Source organism: Oryzias melastigma, unplaced genomic scaffold, assembly GCF_002922805.2.
Source record: "Oryzias melastigma strain HK-1 unplaced genomic scaffold, ASM292280v2 sc00295, whole genome shotgun sequence".
NCBI lineage: Eukaryota > Metazoa > Chordata > Actinopteri > Beloniformes > Adrianichthyidae > Oryzias > Oryzias melastigma.
Window position 1 is genome coordinate 123,653 of NW_023416910.1, and position 24,283 is coordinate 147,935.

At 43.7% G+C, this 24,283-nt stretch overlaps 1 protein-coding gene across 3 annotated transcripts in view; it reads right to left on the reverse strand.

Moving 5' to 3' along the window:
- aass (aminoadipate-semialdehyde synthase) overlaps window positions 1-24,283 on the reverse strand; it is a gene marked incomplete in the record, with an annotated part of 177,904 nt that overhangs the window by 110,326 nt on the left and 43,295 nt on the right. For all 3 annotated transcript variants that reach the window (XM_024262395.2, XM_024262393.2, XM_024262394.2), the window contains 1 exon segment: window positions 11,736-11,863. In XM_024262395.2, coding sequence (XP_024118163.1) covers window positions 11,736-11,863 — 128 coding nt within the window.

A 24,283-nucleotide genomic window follows, 5' to 3' on the forward strand; every position in this document is an offset into this window, starting at 1 on the left:
CAGCTCAGGTGTCTTACCCCCCGGGAGCCGACCCGCCAGGCGCAGCACCCCCCACCGAAGTGCGAGGACTTTTTCTGCTCGTGGAGGAGGAAAAGCGCTCGCGAGAGTCTGATTTGTCCGCGCGGAATGTTTGATGCAGCGCCGAGATGTCTTATTTCTGCTGGAGTTTTGACATAAATAAAACTCCATATGTGTCTCCCATTCATTCTAAAAGAGACATTCCGCTCCTTCCACACCCGTCACGGCGTCAGGAACTCTTTTTGACAAGCGGCAGGCTGTGAATTTGTCACGTGGAGAAAGAGCGGCGGGGCACGCGAATCACGTTTAGTGTGAAAGCAGTCCAAGCGGCTTCATGGCTCCTCCTCCGCCCAGCTGACTGAAGGAATGAATGAATGAATGAATGAACGAGAGAGGCATTGGACAGCCCGCCAATGTCCCGCCTCCAGAGCCATATACCTCATCGTGATTGGTTCGTTCAGCTCTGCACACAACAGCTGTCATTCATATCAGCCTTGCAGGCCGCACTAACAGTAATCATATTTCATATGAAGACGCGGGACGCAAATTATCATCCCGTGGGCCGCAGATGGCCCACGGCCGTGAGTTTGAGACCCCTGGTCTAGAGGAAGAAAAACAGTGGGGAAAGAACACACCCCTAGGGGGCGCCAGCGTTCAGAGTCCAGGTGCTGGATGTGATGCGACCCAGCTTCACCTGCTGCCTCCTGTCAGTCAGGAAGCTGGTGATCCACTGACAGGTGGAGGGAGGCACAGTGAGCTGGGTCAGTTTGAGGTCAGTTGAGGAGCTCAGGGACGATGGTATTAAAGGCGGAGCTAAAGTCCACAAATGGGATCCGTGCGTAGGTCCCTGCAGAGTCAAGGCGGTACAGGATGTAATGGAGAGCCATGTTGACCACATCATCCGCTGACATGTTTGGTCTGTAGGCAAACTGCAGGGGGTCTAGCAGAGGGTCGGTGATGTCCTTCAGGTGGCCCAGTACCAGGCACTCATAGGATTTCATGACCACGGAGGTCAGGGCAATGGGTCTGTAGTCATTTAATCCTGTGGTAGAGGACTTTTTGGGAACTGGGATGATGGGAAAGTGTTTGAGACAAGCAGGGTCCGCACACGTCTCCAGAGAGTTGCTTAAGATTCGGGTGAAGATGGGAGCCAGCTGTCAGCACAGACTTTCAGGCAGGATGGGGACGCTCCATCAGGTCCTGGAGCCTTCCTAATCTTCTGCTTCTGAAACTGCTGAAGCATCTTGTTCGCAGACCCTCAGTGCAGATGAGTGGTCAGGTGTGAGGGAGGTTGGGATTGCAGGTGAGTTCTGTGGAGTGGAGATGGTGGGGGAAGGGGGAGGTGTAGTCCTTTCAAACCTGGAGTAGAAGTCATTGAGGTCTCTGCAGGGTGGGGTCTCCTAGTGGCGAGGGTCTGCAGGCCTTTCCAAACTGCAGTGGAGTCGTTGGCAGAAAACTGGTCCGTCAGCTTTGCGGATTTGCCTCGTTTCCACCGAGTGGTCCAGACCGGACTGGATCGGGCCAGGCCAGACTTTTTAGCGTTTCAATTACAAAATGGACCCGGTAAGCAGGTCCGACTGGTACCATTTTAAGACCCGTGTTGGTCGTAGTGGTGGATTTTTCTTCGCCCCGGTGTTGAACCTTTCCTGCTGTGTTTCCCGACTGTGGTCGGGAGATGCAGGGTAGATTTTCTCCGGGCCAAAGAGCTGCTCTTCCTCCGGGGTTCTCCTCCGTGTTCGGAGCTTCAGAGCCTCTGGAGCGTGAAGCCAAAGAATCCGTCTCAGATCTTAGAGGAACTTTTTACTATTACTTTTTCTTGCACTGCCAATTGAGAACAACTGTTTGGACGCTAACGTGCTACCTTTTTTTTGTTGTTTCCTCGCAGTGCGTGCTGCTTCCCTCATGCACAGACGCACGCACGAACTCTTTCCCCAGCCTCCTCCTGCACTGAGGAGCTAAAACACACAGTTTGAAACACGCACACTCATTTCACAACACCTGTGATCTTTTTAGAAAGAATAATAAATAATTTACATACAGTATTTCCCTTATTCGCAGTGCTGAATCCAGGAACATGTGCATGCACACACACACACACATCAGTTCCCGTCTGTGTGTCTCCCCCGGCCCCTGCAGCTGAAGGATGTCTGTTACTGATCCAAACTCATCAAAAACACTTCTGATCTGCTTTATAAAAATTTATTGAAGAACATTGGAGCGTTGATCAACACGAAGAAATTTTTTCTTTTAATTCAGAACAATAGACTGTTCTGCAGCGCAGCTCCAGATTATAATTATCCTCCACGGTTATCTTTTTCATTTTCCATCTGTTTCTGAGTCAGCTGATGCAGCTTCACATTCCTGTAGTCACACTGTTAAGACACACAGCTACGTCATCAGTCCACACCCCATATAGGCTTTCATGGCCCAACGCTCAATAGAAGCGCTCACTTGAAATGCCAGGAGGCGAGAGATGCAGTAGTATCGCTTGAGTGACAGAGGTGTGTGGTGAGTTAACCTGGCGGCGAGTGAGTAGCTAAACAAACAATTTTAGCTTTTTCATTATACCGCCATATAAACATTCAGACAATTAACAAATATTTGGAAAAGATTAATATGTATTTGACAGCCTGGAGGACTTGGAGAAGTACATCGACGACTGCTTTGATACCGTAGTCATGAAGAAGGGCTCCTCCACCACCACGCCTTCCACCAAGCGGAACCGTCCCGAAGATTCTCCCGGGGCCATCTCCTCTCCAGGCAGCGGAATCAGCGACGTGTTAGATTCCATTGATAAGAAGCTCTCCAGCCTTGATGTCCGCCTCAACCTGCAGGAGATCCTCCACAAAGAGTTCCAGGGCCTACGGGAGTCTCTGGAGTTCAGTCAGCAGCAGGTGCAGGAATTAGCCGCGGAGAACCAGAGCCTCAGGGAGTCCGTGAAGGATCTAACCTCCGACACCACCCGGCTCTCTGAGGAGAACCGAGCCATGAAGGAAACCCTCCTGGATCTTCAGGCGGAGAGCATGAGGGACAACCTGGTCATTTCGGGGATTCCGGAGGAGGCGGGGGAAGACCCGGAGGCCACGGTGAAGACCTTCATGGAGGCCCAGCTGAAGATCCCGAAGGAGGAGGTACAGAAGATCACCTTTGACAGAGTCCACCGGCTCGGAGGGAAGAAGCCGGGAAGCCAGCGCCCGCGTCCTATAGTTGCTAAATTTCAGTTCTATAAACAGAAAGTTTCGAGGACAGGAGCTGAGGGGAACCCATTACAGCGTAAACGACCAGTATCCTTCATTATTCTTCACGTCACTCTCAACTCACTCTGACTCTACATTTCTGGCAGGAGGAGACCTCAATTTTATTCTGGATCCTGAACTTGACAGACTCAGCACAGCAGCACACCAGCGTACATGGCGGTCTGCAAGTATTCTGAAGCAGTACATGAATGATCTGGGTCTCTGCGACGTTTGGCGCTCATGTCACCCAAACACTAAAGGGTTCACCTTCTTCTCTCCAGTTCACCACTCACACTCTCGTTTAGATTATTTATTAATCAGTAAATCTCTTCTAAAAGATGTTAAAAGCTCCAGCATTCATCCAATTGTTATCAGTGATCATGCACCAGTTTCTGTAAATATTGTCAGGGAAGCAGCAACACCTTCGGGTTCCACCTGGAGGTTTAATAACTCTCTGTTAAAAGATCAAGAGTTTATTGAATTCTTTAAAAAAGAGTGGGCAACCTTCTTAGAATTTAACAATACTCCTGACATCTCACCATGTGTTCTCTGGGAAGCAGCAAAGGCAGTGATGAGAGGGAAAATCATTTCTTATTCAACTTATAAAAAACGCAAAGAGAAAGCAGAATTAATAGAATTGGAAAATAAAATAAAAATAATGGAGACAGCTTATGCTGCTTCTGCAGAAGAACAGATTCTGGGAGATTTAAAAAAACTAAGGCTTCAGTTAAACGACATAATTAACAAACAAACACAATTCCAAATACAAAGACTTAGACTAGAAAGATTTGAAAACTCTAATAAATCTGGCAAATTTTTAGCTAATCAGCTTAAAATTAATAAAGAAAAATCAACAATAACATCTATTACTGATGAGTCAGGAAATGTCACTCATGACCCGATCAAAATTAATGAAACTTTTAAAGATTTTTATAAGAACTTATACACTTCAGAGATCAATCCATCAGAGCAAAGCATCAATTCATTTCTTAATAATGTAAACCTTCCCAGATTAACTGAAGATCAAATCACAGACTTAGACTCGCCGCTCTCATCATCTGAACTTCATGATGCTCTGCTGCTTATGCCGAACAACAAAGCTCCGGGGCCGGATGGCTTTCCCGCTGAGTTTTACAAAGAATTCTGGGAACAGCTAGCAGAAACTTTTTATAAAATGGTTACATTTATAAAGGAAAATCAGTTACTTCCACCAAACATGAATTCAGCAAATATAATCGTTCTTCTCAAACCAGAGAAAGATCCCACAATTCCTTCCAGCTATCGTCCCATCTCACTGATCAATGCAGACGTCAAAATTATCTGTAAAGCATTAGCACAGAGAATAGAAAAAATCACTCCCCATATAATTCACCATGATCAAACTGGATTTATTAAAGGTAGACAATCGAGTGACAATGTCCGCAGACTTATTAACGTCATAGACATTGCCGCTATTAAAAAACAGGAAATGAACATACTCTCGTTGGATGCTGAAAAAGCTTTCGACAGAGTCAACTGGAAGTTTCTCATCGCTGCTCTCCACAAGTTCGGATTTGGAGAATCATTCATTGATTGGATTAAAATATTATATCATAACCCAAATGCCTCAGTCAGAACGGACAAACAGACGTCCAGCAGGTTTTTTCTTGGAAGAGGAACCAGACAGGGTTGTCCACTCTCCCCCTCTCTCTTTGCAATATTCATCGAGCCTCTGGCTGCAGCAATAAGACAGAATGAGAACATTAAAGGAGTTAAAACAAAACATGGCAATCATAAAATTAGTCTCTATGCGGATGACATATTACTTTTTTTAAATAAATCATGTTCTATAAGTGAAACAATAACAATTATTAACAAATTCTCCTCCATCTCAGAATATTCAATTAATTGGAATAAATCAGTTTTATTATCACTAAACAGTAACGCTGAGCAATCACTCTCAATACCGGTCAAATCAGGCAATATCAAATATCTAGGTGTTCACTTCTCTCCCAAACTATCAGAACTGGTGCAGCTAAATTATACCCCGTTACTGAAAAACATTCAAGACGATCTAACTCGCTGGGTCAACCTGCCCCTGTCGCTTATGGGCAAAGTAGCCACAATTAAAATGAACATTTTGCCAAAAGTTAATTATCTATTCTCCATGATTCCAACACAACCTCCAATAAAATGGTTTAAAACATTAGACTCAGCCATAACCAGCTTTCTCTGGAAAAATAAACCAGCAAGAATCAGCCTTAAAACTCTAAAATCGGCAAAAAGATGTGGAGGCTTAGAATTACCAAACTTCAACAATTATTATAATGCTAACAGATTACAGTACATCTTAAAATGGTCAAGAAATAATCCAGAAAATAACTCATGGATGGACTTGGAACAGGAGTTATGTGGAAAGATCAAACTGTCAGATCTACCATTTATCAGCCAAACAATAAAAAAACACGATTTTTTCCAAAGTACTAACATAAGTACCACCTTAACAGCCTGGTGGGATTTTCTCAAAGTGTCCAAGTCCTCTATCGTACCGTGTAAAATGACACCCATCTGGAACAACCCAGACATCCTAATAAACAAAAAGATGTTACACTTCCCAGCTTGGCAAGCAGGGGGCGTAACACTACTAGAGCACCTAATTATTGATAGAAGATTTATCACACCCCAGGAACTACAAGATAAACATGGAATAAATCACTTCTTGGAATACCAGCAACTGAAATCTATAATTACTAAAAAAGTTAAATACAATGATAATGACTTAAAATTACCAGAACTAGTTACCTCTTTCTTTAAACTTTCAATGAATAAGATTTTCTCCAAAATATACAAACTCTTATGCAACCTAGATAATAACATTTCAATTCCAACAACCAAATGGGAGGCAGACCTGAGTAGCAGCACAGATCAAAGCTTCTGGACAGAAATGTGTCTGAACACCTTTAAACTGACTAAAAGCCCAAATTTACAACTAATCCAATTCAAAACTCTCCATAGAATTTATTATACTGGTCAGAGGATGTTCAAGATGGGTCTCAGAAGCTCAGACATATGTGAGCACTGCGATGGTAACTTACCTGACAGTTACATGCATGCACTGTGGTTCTGCACACCTGTCCAGGCTCTCTGGCAACAGGTTTGTACTGATCTATCAGTCTGGCTTAATGTTTCTATCACTGCTTCACCGTCACTTTGTGTGCTTGGTGACATGAGTGCCATCGATATAGAAGGAGGATTAGTATCTGTAATCTTCATAACTCTTTGTATAGCAAAAAAAACTATTTTGTTAAATTGGAAAAACAAGAAAAACATAAACGTTAACCAGTACAGGAATCTGCTTTTTAATCATATCAGTTTGGAAAAAACATCAGCTAAAAGTTCAAGTAATTTGGAAAGAATTCAGTCTCTCTGGTCTCCCATAGCTGATTCCATGATTTAGGGTGGGGGGAGCTTGGGTTGTCGCTGCGCCTTGATTGTCTGCTGGGGCTGTCGGGTGGTGGCCGGGGCCTCCTGGTGCCTGGCTGGGACGTGGGGGGGGCGCTGCTGGTTGGGGGGTCCGGTCTGGCGTCTGGATGGGGGCGGGCGGGGGCGCCGGGTGGCCCCCTGTTCCCGGGTGTAGGTGGTATGGGGTGCTCGGCTGGGTGGGGGTCTGGCGCTGCCGGGTGGGGTGGTCCGCCTGCTTGTGCTGGGGGGGCTGGCGTGGGGCCCCTTCCTGGGGGGGGCCCGCCTTCATCGGGGGGGCGGCTCGCCTACACCTGGGGGCCGGGATCACTCCCTCTCTGGCTCTGGGGCGGGTTGGAGTAACCCCCTTGGGGCCCGCCCTGGCTCCGGGCGGCGCCTGTCCTTGCGGCGGGGTCTTGGGGGGTGGCGGGGGGGTGGGCGGTCTGGCCCCGTCTGGTGGGGGGGTGTCTGTGGGAGCGGGGGTCCCATTAGATACGGGACCTGGGGGGTCTGGCTTGTCAGGTTCTCCACTGAGAAATCGGTGGGGGCCGCGGCCGGTCTGGCTGCCTAGGTCCCGTTGGTGCCTGACCAGTACACCCACAGGGGAGGCTCTTGGGGGCGGGGACTCGGATTTGTCCCTGGGACTGGCTCCTTCTTGGCTCCACCCTCCTTGTGGGGGGTGGGGGGTGCTGCGCCTGGCGGGTCGGCTCCCGGGGGGTAGGACACCTGGGCTGGGGGAACTTGGGCCCAGCGCGGGGGGGGGCGGGGGGACAGGGGTCTGCCATCGGGGGTCAGTCTGCCAACTGACCCCAACATATCCCCTTCCTCATACAAACATGCAATAGGGAGAAGGGGAGGGTGTCTGTATTGCAGTGCGCTGCGGGGGGTGGACTACCTGCCAGTGGCCCTCCTCCTGTGGCCGCTGCATGGATTTGCCCCTCCCCTCGATTTTATTTGCACCTTAGACATTTAGGACCCTTGGTGGGGGGGTGCTTGGACATCACTGCCAGCAAACAGTCGATGTCCTTTCAGTGCCCCTTCCGCCAATTTTAACCGCACCATAGACATGTAGGGCCGCTGGTGGGAGGGTGACGGGGCATCTCTGCGAGAAATCAGGAGGTGCCCTGTTAAGGCCTTCTCACCAATTTTAACCGCACCCCTTTAGTACACACACCTCTAACACCACAAACATACACTCTAACAAGCAAACACGCAAGCATCACACAAGGAAGGTGGGACCTTCGACCTTCTGTCCCCTACCCCATCCCTGGCGGGGGTGCGGGGAACCTCGGCCTGGTGGTCTGGTCTCTTGGGTGCCGGTCTCCTGGGCCTGGCGGTCTCCTCCCCACGCCGGGAGTGGGATCCCCGAGATTTAGCAGGGGATCAATCTACATCGGAGCCGGGGGGTGTCCAGGTCTCGGTGGTGCGGAGTCCGGTCCCTGCTTTCGAGAACTAGTCCTCTCCTAAACTCCATCAGTGGGTGTGCCTGGTCGGGCCTTGTTTACATCACTCCTTGGGGCCTCTGTTTCTTTTGGGTTCCCCTCTGCTCGGCGGGGGTGGGCGGCCCCTGCCCTGCTTCTCCACTGGACCTTCGCGGTGGGGGCAGGCGGTTGTCTGGAGTATGGGGTGGGTTGCCCTCGGGGGGCCCTGGCTCGTACCTGGGGTGGGGCGGGGGGGTCCTCTGCGCCGCTGGGTGGTGATGGGCTGCTCCTCGGGGGTTGGGGGGCTCTCCGGGGGTGGGGTCCCGCGTTGGCCCTCCTGGCGGGGTGGGGGGGCTGCTCCTCTGGCTGGGCTGGGGCCTGCACTCTCCGTGTTCCTGTGCCTTCCTGCTCTTGGGTGTGGGGGGCCTCTGCGGCGGTCCCGCGTGCCCTGGTCTGGGTGCTTGGCTGGATTTCCCGGCGGGCGGTTTCTCTCCGCGGCTCCATAGCGGGTGCTGGGGGATCTTGGCTGCAACTGCTGCCCCGGCGGGGGGTCTTGGCGTGGGGATGGCCGAGCGCTCTCCCTGAGTACATTCCATCACCATCCACCTCAGTGAAAGATAAACACTCACCTGAACACAGGTGTCAGCTCACCTTAGCACTAATAGTTTGTGTGACAGAATGAAAGTCTTTATCTGAATGAGTTTGTATGATGGAGCGTGTGAGCTGCAGTTACAGTTGCATTGAGTACATTATGTTTAGTTTAAATGTAGCGACTATTTTGGCCAACAAGTGTGTGTGTAACTATAGAGTGTGTGTGTAGACAGGCCCCGCCCATTCCAGTTTGTTACTTAGTCCTGGTTGTTTTATGATGTTGCTTCCCTCTGTTGCCATCCTCTCCCCCCCACCCTCTTCCTTTTTTCCGTCCGGTCCAACAACAAAGAAAAATAAATAAATAAAATAAAACATAATCAATACAAATAAAGTTTAGCATGAAATACAACAGGGGTTTATACTCAATAAAATAAAAAATTAAAAAATAAAAATGCCAAGACCATTCTAATCTGGCTAAGAGGGAACCGGTCTGGTCCGGTCCACTCAGTGGAAACGAGGCATATGTGAACCTGGATGTATCAGAACCTGGCGAAGCCGCTTACAGAGTAAGGTGGGCTGGGAGTGCTTTGCGATGGGACACTGAGAATGAGAAACTGAACAGATTGGCGACCAAGGTCAATGCTCTGTTTGCCCGTGTGTACCGTATCGAAGTCTCCAATGGGAAGCTGGAAACCATCTTGGAGTAAATTACAGCTAGACTTGGAGAAAACCACGGAAATTCACCTGATCAGTGAATATTTCGCCATTCAGCAGGCAGGCAGAAACTGTGTCTGCCTGCACCTAAACAATCTTCCCTAATCGGGAACCCCTGACCCAAGGGCTGAACCAAAACAATCCGCCGAAGGTGCGATAAGCAGTGCCTGTTGTCATGGAAACCTGCATTCCTCCCCTCTCCATGACCCTTTCCCTAGATTCAACACCTTGGTGACTCTCTTTGTTGAATACTATTAAAAACATGTCAATGTTCGCCAATATTTCAAAAAAAGGTCATATTTCTATGTGGGGATTTAAATATAGATTTGTTAAATCCAAACAAACATGCCGTGACATAATTTCATTCATAAAATGTACAGTTTAAGCTTAAATCCATTGATCAACAAACCAAGTAGAACAACAACAAATAGTGCAACCTTGATTAATAACATTCAAAAACAAAACATCCACAGACTGTAATGGAAATAATATGACAGTAGTAAAAAGGTAATTGACACCATTGTTGACCCATTAACCTACATCTGCAATTTATCCTTTCAAACAGGCACATTTCCAGAGAAAATAAAAATAGCTAAAGTAATTCCATTATACAAATCAGAGGACAAACATCAACTCACGAATTGCAGACCAGTGTCCTTACTCTGCCAATTTTCAAAAATACTGGAAAAAGTATTCCTCACAAGGATGGAAAATGTTGTTGAAAAACATAAGCTAATGTCCGATGATCAATATGGTTTCAGAAAAAAACAGATCAACTTTCATGGCAATAACGCAATTAACAGAAGAAATTATAAAAGGAACAGACAATAAAGAGTTCACAGTTTGAGTGTTCATCGATTTAAAAAAGACTTTTGACATAATCAATTATAACATTTTAGGAAAAAGTTGGAGAGATATGGAATACGAGGACCGGGATTAAATTGGTTAAACGGTTGCATTAAAAACAACTGGATAATTTTAAATAATCCCTGCTAAACTTAAGCTGCAGTTGCTCAAGGATCAATACTTGGTTCAAAGCTTTTTATATTATATCTTAGTGACATTCACATTGTATCAAGCAAATTTAAATATATGCTTATATGCTTATATGCTGATGACACAAGTTAGTGTGCACAGGGAAAAATGCCTTCTAAAGAAGGTAAAAAAAAAAAAAAAAGTGCTATAAAAGTATACAGCATTTAACGATTATTTACATGCAGCACACACCATGATGACAACACAACAGGATCGCTTGTTCACTGTCCAACGCTTCTCTTAAAAATGTGTTTAAAATTCAGTATTATCACCTATGAGCAAAACCATAAAAACTACTCTGGTGACTGGCAGGGGCCTTAAGCCGAGAAAGTAGTCCATTGTATGGTGTCAGTGGGGAGTTTGTTGTGGAAAAATGTAGAATCCGATGGAGGAACAGACACATCTTAAGATTAACACAAGTGCTTAATAGGAAAATCATAAAAATACACGCGGTGCACCCGAGCGTGTAAGGAAGCGCGTCCATAGAGGGTTCCAACGAACTGACAAAATGTAAACTTTTTATAGGGCTGATCAAACCACCTTCAGGGCAATGCTACCTGTCACATGTCATGCCCATATTTGGTCAATCATTCACTCAGAGGCCTCCGCTTCCTGCATTTGTCTCGGGGTCAACGTGTTATCTATGTCTTAACACCCCTCGGGTAAGGAGGATGTCATGTAAGAAACCATTTGGGAATGTTTACATCTCAATCAGTATCCTGGCCTCCTGCTAATCAGTATCCTGCCCTCCTGCTGGGGACAGTGTATCGTAAACCCTTTCATCAATTTCTTTCACAGATCTGTTTTACATCAGTCACTCCCTGAGTTGGAATTCTAGGCTGTTTTAAATACATTCACAGGCATGTGTTAATGAGCACACTAGGTTCATTCAAATGTTACAGAGCTTCATTGAAAGGTTACATATAAGAATAAAATGGAATTAGAATTTAATCAAAAATATTATCTTACAAGTTGATGACTTCGATCAGCAAAAAGTGACAAAATGCATATTTTCTGTCTTGGTCACTTTAATAACAGAAAAACCAATCAACTCTCTGAATGAATTCTAAAAATAATTTCAATCAACATGTTAGCAGGAAAAACCTCAAATGATCAAAGAAGAACAAACTGAAGATATGTTATGTTTAGCTTGTTGGAACTGCAAATCAATTTTAGAACGTGCTCTGAAACTGGAGTAATACTGCAGCCCAAAATAAGCATTCAGTGGCAAGGAGACTTACAGAGAGTGAAGTGAATACTGTATAACAGGTATTAGACTTACACTGGTTCTGAAGTGTGATGTGTACAGTTCTGGGTGGTTCTCATACTCCATGGGGTCGTACACGCCATCACTTTTTCTCATCAAATGGTGGTGTCGGCTCAGAACTGTTGCATACACTTTGGTCATGTCTACAAAAGTAACGAAAATGTTAACTGTATGATGGTGAAATAACATACAAAACTTGATTTTGAACAAAAGCTTCGATATACAATGGAAAATTATAGAAAAATATCGTCATCAAGCCATAGGAGCCATAAAAAATCAGGATTAAAAGTTAGCATCATATAAATCTGATTTTAAGTTATTTAACAGATACAACTTTCAGCAGAATTAATGCAGAACAAAGAAATACCTGGCATTGAAGACTACAAAGGCAGGATGGGAAGACTGTAAATAAGTGCCATGAAGTTCTTTCACATTCTATCCTTTCCGATTCTGGACCAGTAAATACAACTAATTAACTGTCAAATTGAGGCAAAGGACATATAAATGGAGTTATATTCCAGAAAACTGTTACTAAAGGGCACAGGTAAAATATAAAAGGTCTTGACAGGTCTCTTTGTCACTTTAAACACATTTTAAAAATTAAAGAGAAAAGCTTAGCGATAGCAGAAACTTCAAGATAAAACAACATTGAGGTATTGAAAAAATAAAGGAATTAAAGCCCGAGGTCTAAGAGTCTGCAGCTTCTTCCAAATTACGAAGCAACTATTGGGAGATATAGAAAAAAATGCTTTGATTTTTTTGTTTGTTTTGAGCAGTAACACGCATAACCTGGTTTTCATTGTTGTTCTGAAAACAGCAGCAAGCTACTTCGCTGATCAAAAAAAAAAATCTACATAATGCGTAATGTCCCCCTCTGATGAAAATCCTGTTTTCTGAGTTTTTAACATGAGTTTGTGTCATTTTTTCTTCTGAAACAGAACAAATGTAATAAGAAATCATTTAGTTTCTGCATTTCTGAGTATTTCTCTTTTTAAATCAATCAAACTGTCTTGGACAGACTCTGTTTGAATGAATGATCTTCTTTCATCAACAGCTCCGCTGCACATGCACTAAACCCTCATCTGTTCCTAGTGTGTCTAGTTCAGGTTCTGGAGAAGAGAAGATGGTATCTTCACATTGACTGCACTCAAATGAGCTGCCGTTCACATTTCTGGAATCAGGATTTTGGAGGAAGTTCTGTCCATGAAGATCTTCACTTACTCAGCTGACATCCGGATCAGAACCATACGGCTGGACATTACCCAGATTGATGGATGTTTTTATGTAGCAGCGTTGAAGCTAGACACAGAGCTATCATAATCGGACGGGTGGTGGGTTGTCAGGGGCGACACCTGCGCTGTCTGCAGCAGCCCCTCCTATACCCATGAAAACGAGCGGGTGGAATCTAGAATCTAGGATGACCTCATGAAGTGCACTGCAGCCGCACGCAGTGGCAGGCGGAGCTTCAGGAATTGAGTCGTTTTACTTCTGGGTAGGAACAATATCACGAAATATAACTCATATTTAATAAATAATTGGATTTTTAATGTCCCAAAGGTAATATATGATCATATATATGGATATAGTTATCACTGAAAGGATTAAGAAAATCATGGTGTGGCCCCTTTAAGACATTTAGATTGTGGGATTTTGGCTAATCATCCGACTACAAGCGGCTGAAATGAGTTTTCTTCGCAGGGTGGCTGGGCGCTCCCTTAGAGATAGGGTGAGGAGCTCAGTCACCCGGAGGGAGCTCGGAGTAGAGCCGCTTCTCCTCCGCATCGAGAGGAGCCAGTTGAGGTGGTTCGGGCATCTGATCCGGATGCCTCCTGGACGCCTCCCTGGTGAGGTGTTCCGGGCATGTCCCACTGGGCGGAGGCCCCGGGGAAGACCCAGGACACGCTGGAGAGACTATGTTTCTCGGCTGGCCTGGGAACGCCTCGGGGTCCCCCCAGAAGAGCTGGAGGAAGTGGCCGGGGAGAGGGAAGTCTGGGCATCTTTGCTTAGACTGCTGCCCCCGCGACCCGGTCCCGGATGAAGCGGAGGAAGATGGATGGATGGATGGATGGCTAATCATGAATGAATGAATGAATGAATGAATGAAATGGTTTATTTCAAGCAATCAGGTAATAATACATAACATATCACTTAATAAATCACAAGTTGATCAATTGAAAGGTAGTGGAAGGAAGCAAACTTATATAATGCCACCGCGACTCGACCATACCATTTTCTCTACATGAATTATCAATATCTGGTTCAGGACTTAATATCAAATATTAATAGATTCAAAGCATCATTAATATTTTTGATGTGATCAAGTTTCAAAGCATCCACAACAAATCATCTAATATTCTCATTGAAAAAAAAAAAAACTATGAAGATTGTATTCAAAGAATTATGATAATACAAAATGTTATAAGTAAGTCATCTTAATTTGCTAATAAAGCAATTAATACAGTTTGTATTTATCAAAGAGTGATTATAAAAATAATAATTCATTAGTTAATGGAGAAAAAAAATCAAAATATTCTAATTTAAGAGAAGAGGAAGAAAAAATACATATATATATATATATATATATACCATTTGTGCAAATTGCATTCATCAAAGAAATGATTATAGTACACAAAAATAATTGGTTAGAAAAAAAAAAGAATCAGCAGTTTGAGCAGAGATCAATGCTACATCACAGCTTAGTAACAAGTTTACGGCCACGTAACGGTTTTTCGTTGTTATGACTGAGAGACTGTGAAGGTCTCATCTCAAGGGAAATGTGCTCATTCTGCAGCTCAGAATTGGATCAGAGTTCACATCAAGCAGGTTTTTTTATTTAGAGTTCACATTTTTCATTTTGCTTGAATTAAAGGGTCAGACATGCGTAATCCCACAGTTCTCAAAGTCTTTCATGGATTTTATTTCCAGAGGCTTTGTAACGTCCAGTGGTCCAAGTGGTTTCACAAAGATCCTGGAGTTCAGAGTCCACGTACTGTGGATCTGTTTCCTCAATCGTAGGAGCCTCGCGTGCTTCGCCAGATCAGCGTAATATTTGCATAGATGATTGTTAAGATAAACAGCAGAACCCTTCAGGTGTTTTCTTTGCTTCATCAGAGCTATCTTGTGCTTGCGATTCACAAACCTGATCAGGTTCGCTAGTTTATCCGTATTCTTTCTCCGAGGAAGCGGATGACAGACCTCAACGGTGTTTAGGTCCAAGTAAATCCCTTTAGACGCAAGAAATTCTCCAACTTGATTCTCCGCGGTCACGTTTGCTCCCGTATCAGCTCCGTTAGCATCCCTGCTAGCACCAGGCCGCACCCGGGGTTGTAGTTGAAGTCCCGTGAGAATCACATTATTCTGCCAGATCGGCTTCAAGATTTTTCTTCGGTGCCATGTTCAACTATCCTCGTTGTGGTAGTTGTTGCTGCAGCTCAGTGATTAAAGTCGCTTGTAGGCAACTTTAAAAAAACTTTAAAAGCAGACGATTTGAGGAGAGCTGGAGACGCACGTCTGCTCGTGACCCGGAACCGGAATCAATAGGATCATAATTAAAACACTACTAGCGTTTTTTTTAAATAAATAAAAAATTATCATAGGAGGACTTCAACAAAATAAGTTTTAATTCATACAGGAGAGTTTAGGCATCAAAACTCTGATTCTTCATGAATAAATTGGTAACTGTGAAGTCAAAACCCAGAGAAAAGTGAACGAATGACAGGTGAAATGAGACAGTTAAAAAATCCAACTGAATTTCAAAAAGTAAGCCCATTAACATTTAGTTTCAGGGCAATCCTGTTTCTTCCCTCTTTCCCCCTTTTGCCCTCACCTGAAATTCACAGAGCAGATGATAGAGCGAGTCAGGATTGGGGTTCGATCTACCTCTCTGGCCAATCCATTTTGTCCCCCATAACTCTGTCACCAGAACATTCAAGGGGGCACCATAAAGCCCCACCCTCTCCTGTACAACATCATATCCTGTCCCTGCAGTCAGATGTTTGATTGTTGAGGGTCCAGGCTGTGGAAATTCCAACAGTCATGATGTTCTCCAGAAAAATTGGGACCCTGTTCTCTAGAAACACACACTGTTTCTGTACTTGTCACTAACAGGAGGAATGTATTCTGGCCAAAACGCAAACAAAGGACTTTAAAAGAGGTCAACATTTCCTCTGCGCATTTCCAGAAACAGAAGGTAAATGACAATATTATTACTCCTAGACCTCTCAAGTTAGCATTTTTAAATGTCAGGTCTTTAGTAGGAAAAACATTTTTAATTAATGATTTTATCACTGAAAATTGTATGTTTGTATGTTTTTAGTTGAAACCTGATTAGATGAAAATATTAGTACAATTGTTTTTACAGAGTCCGCTCCTCCCAATTATGGTGTTATCAGTTAGGAAGGAACAAGCAGAAAGGGTGGGGGGGTTGCAGTTTGGTACAATGAAATGTTTCGGTGTAAAAAGTTATCTTTTGGAAACTTTCCATCTTTTGAATATGTAGCCCTACAGCTGAAGGCCTCACTCAAAACCATATTTATAAATATCTACTGCCCCCCTGGATACCAGGGGTGTGCCAAAATATCGATATTGCGATATACTGCGCTATTTAGTCCTGCGATCGATTCTCGAAGTATCAATGTTATATTTTCATATGAAGAGGCTGTTGCGCTGAGCGTGCGAGTCGTGCGTCGGAACTATTAAGCAGATGGGCGCACTGCGTCAGACATTTGATAGCGACGCACGTGTTTCATTTGGGAGAAGCACCGGTGAGATACAGGCTCGGTAGTGCGTGTGTGAAGCATGTCTACCTGTCAGCATTTATCATACATCTGTAGAACAGGCAGCTGGTAAGAAATGACTTTGTCTGAGCGCTAGAATGACCGTGATCGCTAACTCCCCGTTTGATGGGTGTGCTGTGGGAACTGGGCGTGTGCTTCGCAGTTGTTTGTGTGCACTTCAGGTACCAGTCGGAATTTTCGTTTTCATGTACTTCAATGTTTAACCTGCTGGTGTACAGTGTAACTTTGGTAAATTCATAATGTGACGTTTTCAAACAATGTAATTACTTGTTGCTAATGTTAATTTAAAGTAATTCTTAAATAAAAAAAGCAGGATTTGATGTATGAACTTAAATTTAAATGTAATTAAAATAAAGTACATAAAGTCACTGTAAAATTAGGGAGGTTGCTAATTAATTGAAGCATTTAAAATTATATTTATTGCCATTATTATGTGTGTTTTAAGGTTTTTACCTATTGACTGCTGACTGACCAAATGGAAAAATGATAAAGATTGGAAAAATAGTCTCAAGTGACAGTCTGAGTAAATCAGCCTTCATTTTTGGATACTCAGCCCTTTTCAAGTGAGAGAAAAGTGCACAAAAAAGTACTTCCATTTTGACAGAAGCTGTAAAACAATATATTCATCATCCTTTGGTGTGACGTTCTTTTGGAAGTAGATAACTGTCGCCACTTGAATTATTAAATGTTTGTTCTGTTGCAACAATTCTGTACTAAGTAGTGGCACTGCTGATCATGTTTACTATTGTTAACATTGAATTTGACAGATAATTCCAATTCAGTTGGTGTCAATGCTTGTCAAAGACATAATATGACTGATTTCAGCAATGTTGCACAAAAGTGTCTATAATTTGTTGCACAAAATAAGAAAAGTTGTTTATTATGATTGTGTTTAAGCTAAAAAAGATAAATGGGGATATATTGTCCCAAAAAACATGTTCTTCTATATAATGCTAGTTATTAGAGAGGATTTTTACCAATTATCGCAGTATCGCGATATTATCGATATCGTGAGCCATGCATCGTGTATCGTAACGTGAGGTACCCAGTGATTCACAGCCCTACTGGATACTGTGCAGAATGTAACCTTGAGTTTAGTAAACTGCTGTCTATAATTTGTCTTGATTTTGACTGTATAATCATGGCTGGAGATTTTAACATCCATTATGGAAATCTTGAGAACAAAGGGACTAAGGACCTGATAAACACTCTGGACAATTTTGGGTTGACTCAACATGTAACAGAGCCCAAACACACTACCATAGACTGTATATAAGAATAACTGGACTGAGCAAGCCCCACTACTTCCGTGTTCCATATAGGAAGTACCACTTGGTTGCAAAAAGGCCAAAGTCCCATTAACTTACATTGAGAAACAGACAGTTACCATATTTTCATGACCAAAGGGCGCACCGTATGAAAAGGCACAATCTCATTTATGTGTGCCATTTCTGTTTTTAACAGACACAAAGGGCGCACCTGGTGATAGGGCGCAAGTTTCATATACATATCCTCTACTACAATACGTACATCCGCCTTACAACAACACACACGCATACACGTGTGCGTATTTAAAAAATAGATCGGAAGCAAAACTGAGTTTGGTTGTGCTTTATTTAAATATTAATTATAAAGTAATAAGCACATTACCGGTAACAGTCATTAATCAAATCCATCGAAGTCCTTATCCTCTGTCTCACAATCGAACAGCTGCGCTAAATCCAACAAGGCAGGTTCGCTTTCGTCAATGTCAGAGTCACTTTCTGTGCCGTGCGGCTCCTCGGAAATGATGCCGGCTTTTCTGAAAGCTCGAACCACTGTGCCAGCAGACACGTTAGCCCAAGCATCCACAATCCATTGGCAAACTGTGGCGTAACTCGCCCGGCGCTGCTGACCACTCTTCGTGAAGCTGTGGTCTCCTTCCGTCATCCATCGCTCCCACGCCGCTCGCAGCCTCACTTTGAACGGCCGGTTCACACCGATGTCCAGCGGTTGGAGTTCCTTGGTCAAACCTCCCGGAATAACAGCAAGCGTAGCGTTCATCTGCTTCACTTTCTGTTTCACATCAGCTGTGAGATGCGCTCGCATAGAGTCACAAATCAGAAGCGACGGCGATGTGTGTAAAAAAACCTCCCGGTCTCCTTGCATACACCTGCTTCAGCCACTCCTTCTTCATATCCTCGTCCATCCAGCCCTTTTCGTTTGCCTTAATAATGACGCCTGCTGGAAATGTCTCTTTAGGCAAAGTCTCTCTTAAAAATCACAATCGGCAGCAGTTTCTGTCCGTTAGCGTGGCAGCCAAGCACAACAGTAAACGAGACCTTTTTGTACCCCGTTGTGTGTATCGCTACAGTGCTGGTTCCCTTCTTCTCCACCGTGTGACTAACCGGGATGTCGAAGGTTAGCGGTACCTTGTACATGTTGGTGATGTGGCTCGGCTGGATGCGCTTGTCGGCGATGTGCTTCTCGCAGTAGGACCGAAAGTTCACCAGCTCAGTATAAACCGCCGGACGTTGCTGCGCTACCGTAGTCCTGGTCCGGATGGAAAAATGGCACAGTTTCATAAAACGCCAGCACCGAGACGGACCTCCTTTAAAATGTTAAATTTTAATTTCCTCCACTAGCGTCACTGCTCTGAGTCGGATGGTGACAGTCGAAACGCTCCTCCCGCTCGCTCTTTGCTCGATGATCCATCGCTCGAGTCTTTCCTCCAACTCCGGCCACCTCGCCTTATGTCCGCCGAAACTCAGGTGAATCTTCTTCACCTGTCGGAGCTTGTTCTCCAGCTTCCTCCACTTGCGAACCATCGACTCTTTAATTTTATATTCTCTCGCAGCGGCTCGATTTCCCAGATTCCTTTGCGTAGCTGACAGCCTTCAGTTTAAACTGAGCTTCATAAGCCTGTCTCTTTGCCATTTTCAGGGTTTTTAAAACAGCTATGTTCTGCATAAAGCACACACATCCCCCTTTAATGTTCTCTACCACGTCCTCCTCAATGAAGACGTGGTAGAGAACGTTCGCCTTACAACATATACATAGGGCGCACTGCACCACAAGACGCACCGCACATTTTGAAAATCTAAGACGTTTATATGCGCCTTTTGGTCGTGAAAATAGGGTATTTCTCAGTCATTTTATATGTCAGAATAATAATTCTTCCTCTGCTGCTTTCTGCTTAACTTCTTTTTTACAATCCTAATTTTTTTTAAAGATTTTTTTCCATTATCACAAGTTATCCGAGTTATAAATTGACCAATCAGATGGCTCAATATGCGTTTGTGGGTCTGACGTCGAACGTGTGGTGGGTTTGAGTGACAGATGACTGGTAGCCAATGGGAGCAGACTTCATCAATGCGGTCCGTGAAGGCCTTTTAACACCAAACTTTACAATTCAACAATGTACCAATCATTGTCCTACTGTTTTCTCAATGGAATGTACCAATGCAGCAGTTTAAAACAACAAGAGGCGCATGCTGTCGACATTTTTAGATGAGGATTTACTCTGTAGAAATAGATTTCACTCTGAGGTTATGTGCTTTGGACTTTGTTTAACATTTCTTTTTTCACGGTTTTGATCGTAGCTTATAAATTATAAGTTGCGTATCATACGTCATGGTACAGCTCCTCCATAAAATCACCAACCAAAGTTTCATCTTCGCCGCACTTTTCCAGCTTGCAGCCTGAATTAGACGCAGCCGTCTGATGAGCGCGAGACAAACTTCAATGGATGTTGTCGTATTTTCAAACAGAAAAAAGATCCAGCTGCTCACTTGTTAGGGTGGTTATCTGTTTTAAATACCGCTGAACGAGCTTCTCACGTGCATCTGATCAGACTAATGTGGAAGCGTATGTGAAGTGACAAGCTGCTGCTGCTGCGCGCGCGAGTGGGCGGCGCGCGCCGCTCTGCAGCGGTGTCACCCAAATGTTCCTTTTATCTCGAAAAAAAGGAATAAATGTAAGTAAATCCAAAAGGACCGCTGACAGAATCAAATGTTGGAATGGTTCTCCCTCAAAGGCTTAAACAATGACTCGTACAAATCTCCGGTGTTATTAAAGTAGAAGCTGTTTACATCCCGTCTCGTGGTAGAGGCGTGGAAAGAGGTGGAAACTCCCAATAAACTCACTCTAGATTGGCGACAGTAGGGCTGCCACGATTATTCGACTAATCGACGACTATTCGACTATTAAAATAGTCGACAAATAATTTGGTCGTCGAAGCGTCGTTTTTTGTTTGTTTTTTTCCTTGTTTTAATCTTAAAACTATGGTTCGCGCTGTCTAATGTCGGGTCTGCCCTTCTCTTTGTCACACATGCGCAGTGGTGCTAATCCGGTCAGCTGTGACGTAACAGGAAGTTCCCGGTAGGCTCATAACAACAAGCTAGCTCGAAAATGAGGAGAACATAAGGAAAATAAAAGAGGAAAAAGTGTCAATGTAATTTCTGCTAGACAGAACTTGTGTTCCATGAGAGCACGATGGCGATAAATGATCACCTGAAGATGAAGCATGTTGAGACTGAGTTTGATCACGTTGAACAGAGAGCTTCGTCTAGCTAAGCTAACATCGGCGCTAGGAGCTAGCTCTGCCGCGGCTGTCATTACTGCGCTGTTTGGAGATGAACCACAAGATCTGCAGCAGGTCCGTGTCTACGGCGCTTCTGTCTGCATAGTGAACGTTTCATAATCTGTGTTCTTCTAACCAAACGCCGCGAGGGCGGCGCGGATAACGAGTTTACACTGGAAATGAACCGCTCGTCCGAGGCTTCCTTCATATTCTGCGCCGCGATCATGTCATTCGGTTCGAAGAGCGGATTATGAAACATTCACCGCGCAGACAGAGAGGCTGTGTGTCGGTACGGATCTGCAGAGTTATGGAACGATTTAAAACTACGAGTCCCAGAAGTGAAGGAGCTCACCTAAAAGTCCAGAGCTAAGTTTGCAAGTGTAGCATTAGATTATCTGAATTAAGCTACAATTAAATGTAACTTAAAGTCACAAAAACAGCAACAAACAGCAAAACAACCACAACAATAAAGAAGTATCACAGATTTAAGGGTTCTCCACCAAATTGAAAATATGAAGTATCGGTCTGCGCATGTGCAGTGGATGTAGGTAGTGAAAGAATGAAAGTACTGATGTACATTCTAACATCCCCTGCTTTTCTCCCTTTTTAAAATATAAATTTCCCCCTTTTTATTTATTTTCTTTGTTTCTATGGGCATCCTCAGGTTTTATATAGGAATATCTTCAGTTCAAAATGTTATTAGTGTTTTGCTTTAATAAATGGGCCTCAGTGAGCAAATATTTTGAGTGTGTTTATGTCTGCAAATAGCTTTTGAAATACTTTATACATGTTTTATTAAATATATGCTTTAAAAAAGAAATGCAGGCTTTTAATAAGTTTTCTGTAGTTGATTCAGATTACCTCATTTGATTTAAGTCTTGTTTTAATGCCAGAAACAAATGAAGGAGAAAAGCTGCAGATTCATTAAAAGATTAATAAACTATTGTCTTTATTTTAGATAGAATATAGCTTAAAGACCTCAAGTTTAAAGATAATTATGGTTAAGATGAGTGTTTTATATCCTGTCGCCGCACGAACCGATTAGTCGACTAATCGAAAAAAATAATCGGAGATTAGTCGACTATTGAAATAATCGTTTGTGGCAGCCCTAGGCGACAGTACTTCCTATAGATTCCATGACTCAGCTATGGCTCACAGAAACTCAGACCAATCGTTAAAGATGGTTTGCAGACGTTTGCAAAATGGCGATAGCCGTTTCAGGAAGTGACGATGAAAGCGGAGGTCTACTTTCGCAAGGAGTGGAAGTAATGCATTTCCAATCGGGGACCTCATGGCTCGATAAGTCCATTCTTATATACAGTCTATGCACACAACAGAGGGAATATTCTTGATTTATTGATTTCCAAAGGTCTGAACATCTCTAAGGTTAATGTATGTGATTTTGGTCTGTCTGATCACTGCTGTGTTTCTGTGAGAGCACAATTCCAGTACACACAAATGTTTTGAGGGAGGACACCACAAGACAGTATATAACTGAAAATACTAGTGAGATGTTCAACCAGATTTTCTCTCTGACTCCTTCCCTCTCAGGAAATTCAGTCAATGAACTCGTTAATAGCTTTAATTCTATTGATAGCATCTCGAATATCATGGATAGGGGCTGCACGGTGGCGCAGTGGTTAGCGCTCTTGCCTCACAGCGAGAAGGCCCCGGTTCGAATCCCGGCTGGGACCTTTCTGTGTGGAGTTTGCATGTTCTCCCCGTGCATGCGTGGGTTTTCACCGGGGACTCCGGCTTCCTCCCACCGTCCAAAAACATGCTTCATAGGTGAATTGGTGACTCTAAATTGCCCCTAGGTGTGGATGTGAGAGTGAATGTGTGTGTGATTGAGGCCCTGAGACAGACTGGCGACCTGTCCAGGGTGTACCCCGCCTTCGCCCTTCAGTAGCCGGGATGGGCTCCGGCACCCCCGCGACCCCGACAGGTAGGAAGCGGTCAAGAAGATGGATGGATATCATGGATAGTATTGCGAGAGATTTGTTGAAAATCTGGAAAGATGGAAAAGACTAAACTACAGGTTGATTATGACATCTATAAAAAGAAAGTTCACTTTTATCATTTATAACTAAGCAATACAAGAAAGTCCTACTTTTCTAACATTATTACCAAAAACTCCCATAATGCTCGGGCCTTATTCGCTACAGTCGACAGGTTAACAAAACCCCCTGTGTCAGTGGCACCAGAACTTTACTCCACCAAAGCCTTTAATGACTTTGTCCAACTCTCCAGAGATAACATAAAAAACATCAGACAAACAATTGTTTCATCAACTACAAGTTCAGGATATGAACTCTATCCACTAGAAACCAGTATAAACCCAATGGCTCAGTTTCAACCCATAAACAGTAAAGAACTGCAGGACATTCTATGTCAACTGAACTCCTCCTCCTGCTGTCTGGATATTTTACCCACAAGCTTTTTCAAAAAAGTTTCAAAGATCCTGGAGCCAGTCCTGCTCCAGACTGTGAACTTGTCTCTAACATCTGATGTTTTCACAGAACCACTGAAAACAGCTGTAATCAAAAAACACGTAAAAACAAGAAATATTTTGTGTCAATTGGTAACTCCACATCTGACCCAACAGAAATTACATGTGGAGTTCCCCAAGGTTCCATCCTAGGACCACTTATATTTAACATCTACATGCTCCCACTGGCCCAGGTTATAAAGAACAACAACATTAGTTACCATAGCTATGCAGATGACACACAGATATATATTAGACTGACACCAGGAGACCGAGGCCCTGTACAGGCTCTTGGTAAATGCATTGAGGACATTAATGACTGGATGTGTCACAACTTACTTCAATTAAACAAAAGCAAAACGGAGGTTATTGTCTTTGGGGCTAAAGAAAAAAGGTTAGACGTCACCACAGAGCTTCAATCTATTCAACTAAAAACTACCAACCAGGCCAGAAACTTGGGTGTAGTGATAGATACAGACTTAAATTTTGATAAACACATTAAAACAGTCACAAAATCAGCCTATTATCATCTTAAAAATATCTCAAGGATTAAAGATCTTATGGAAAAACTGGAGCATGCATTCATCTTCAGTCGACTTGGTTACTGTATAGGGCTGCGACAAACAATTATTTTAATAGTCGATTAATCTCCAATTACTTTTTCGATTAGTCGACTAATCGGTTTGTGCTTCAACTGGATGTAAAACACTCATCTTAA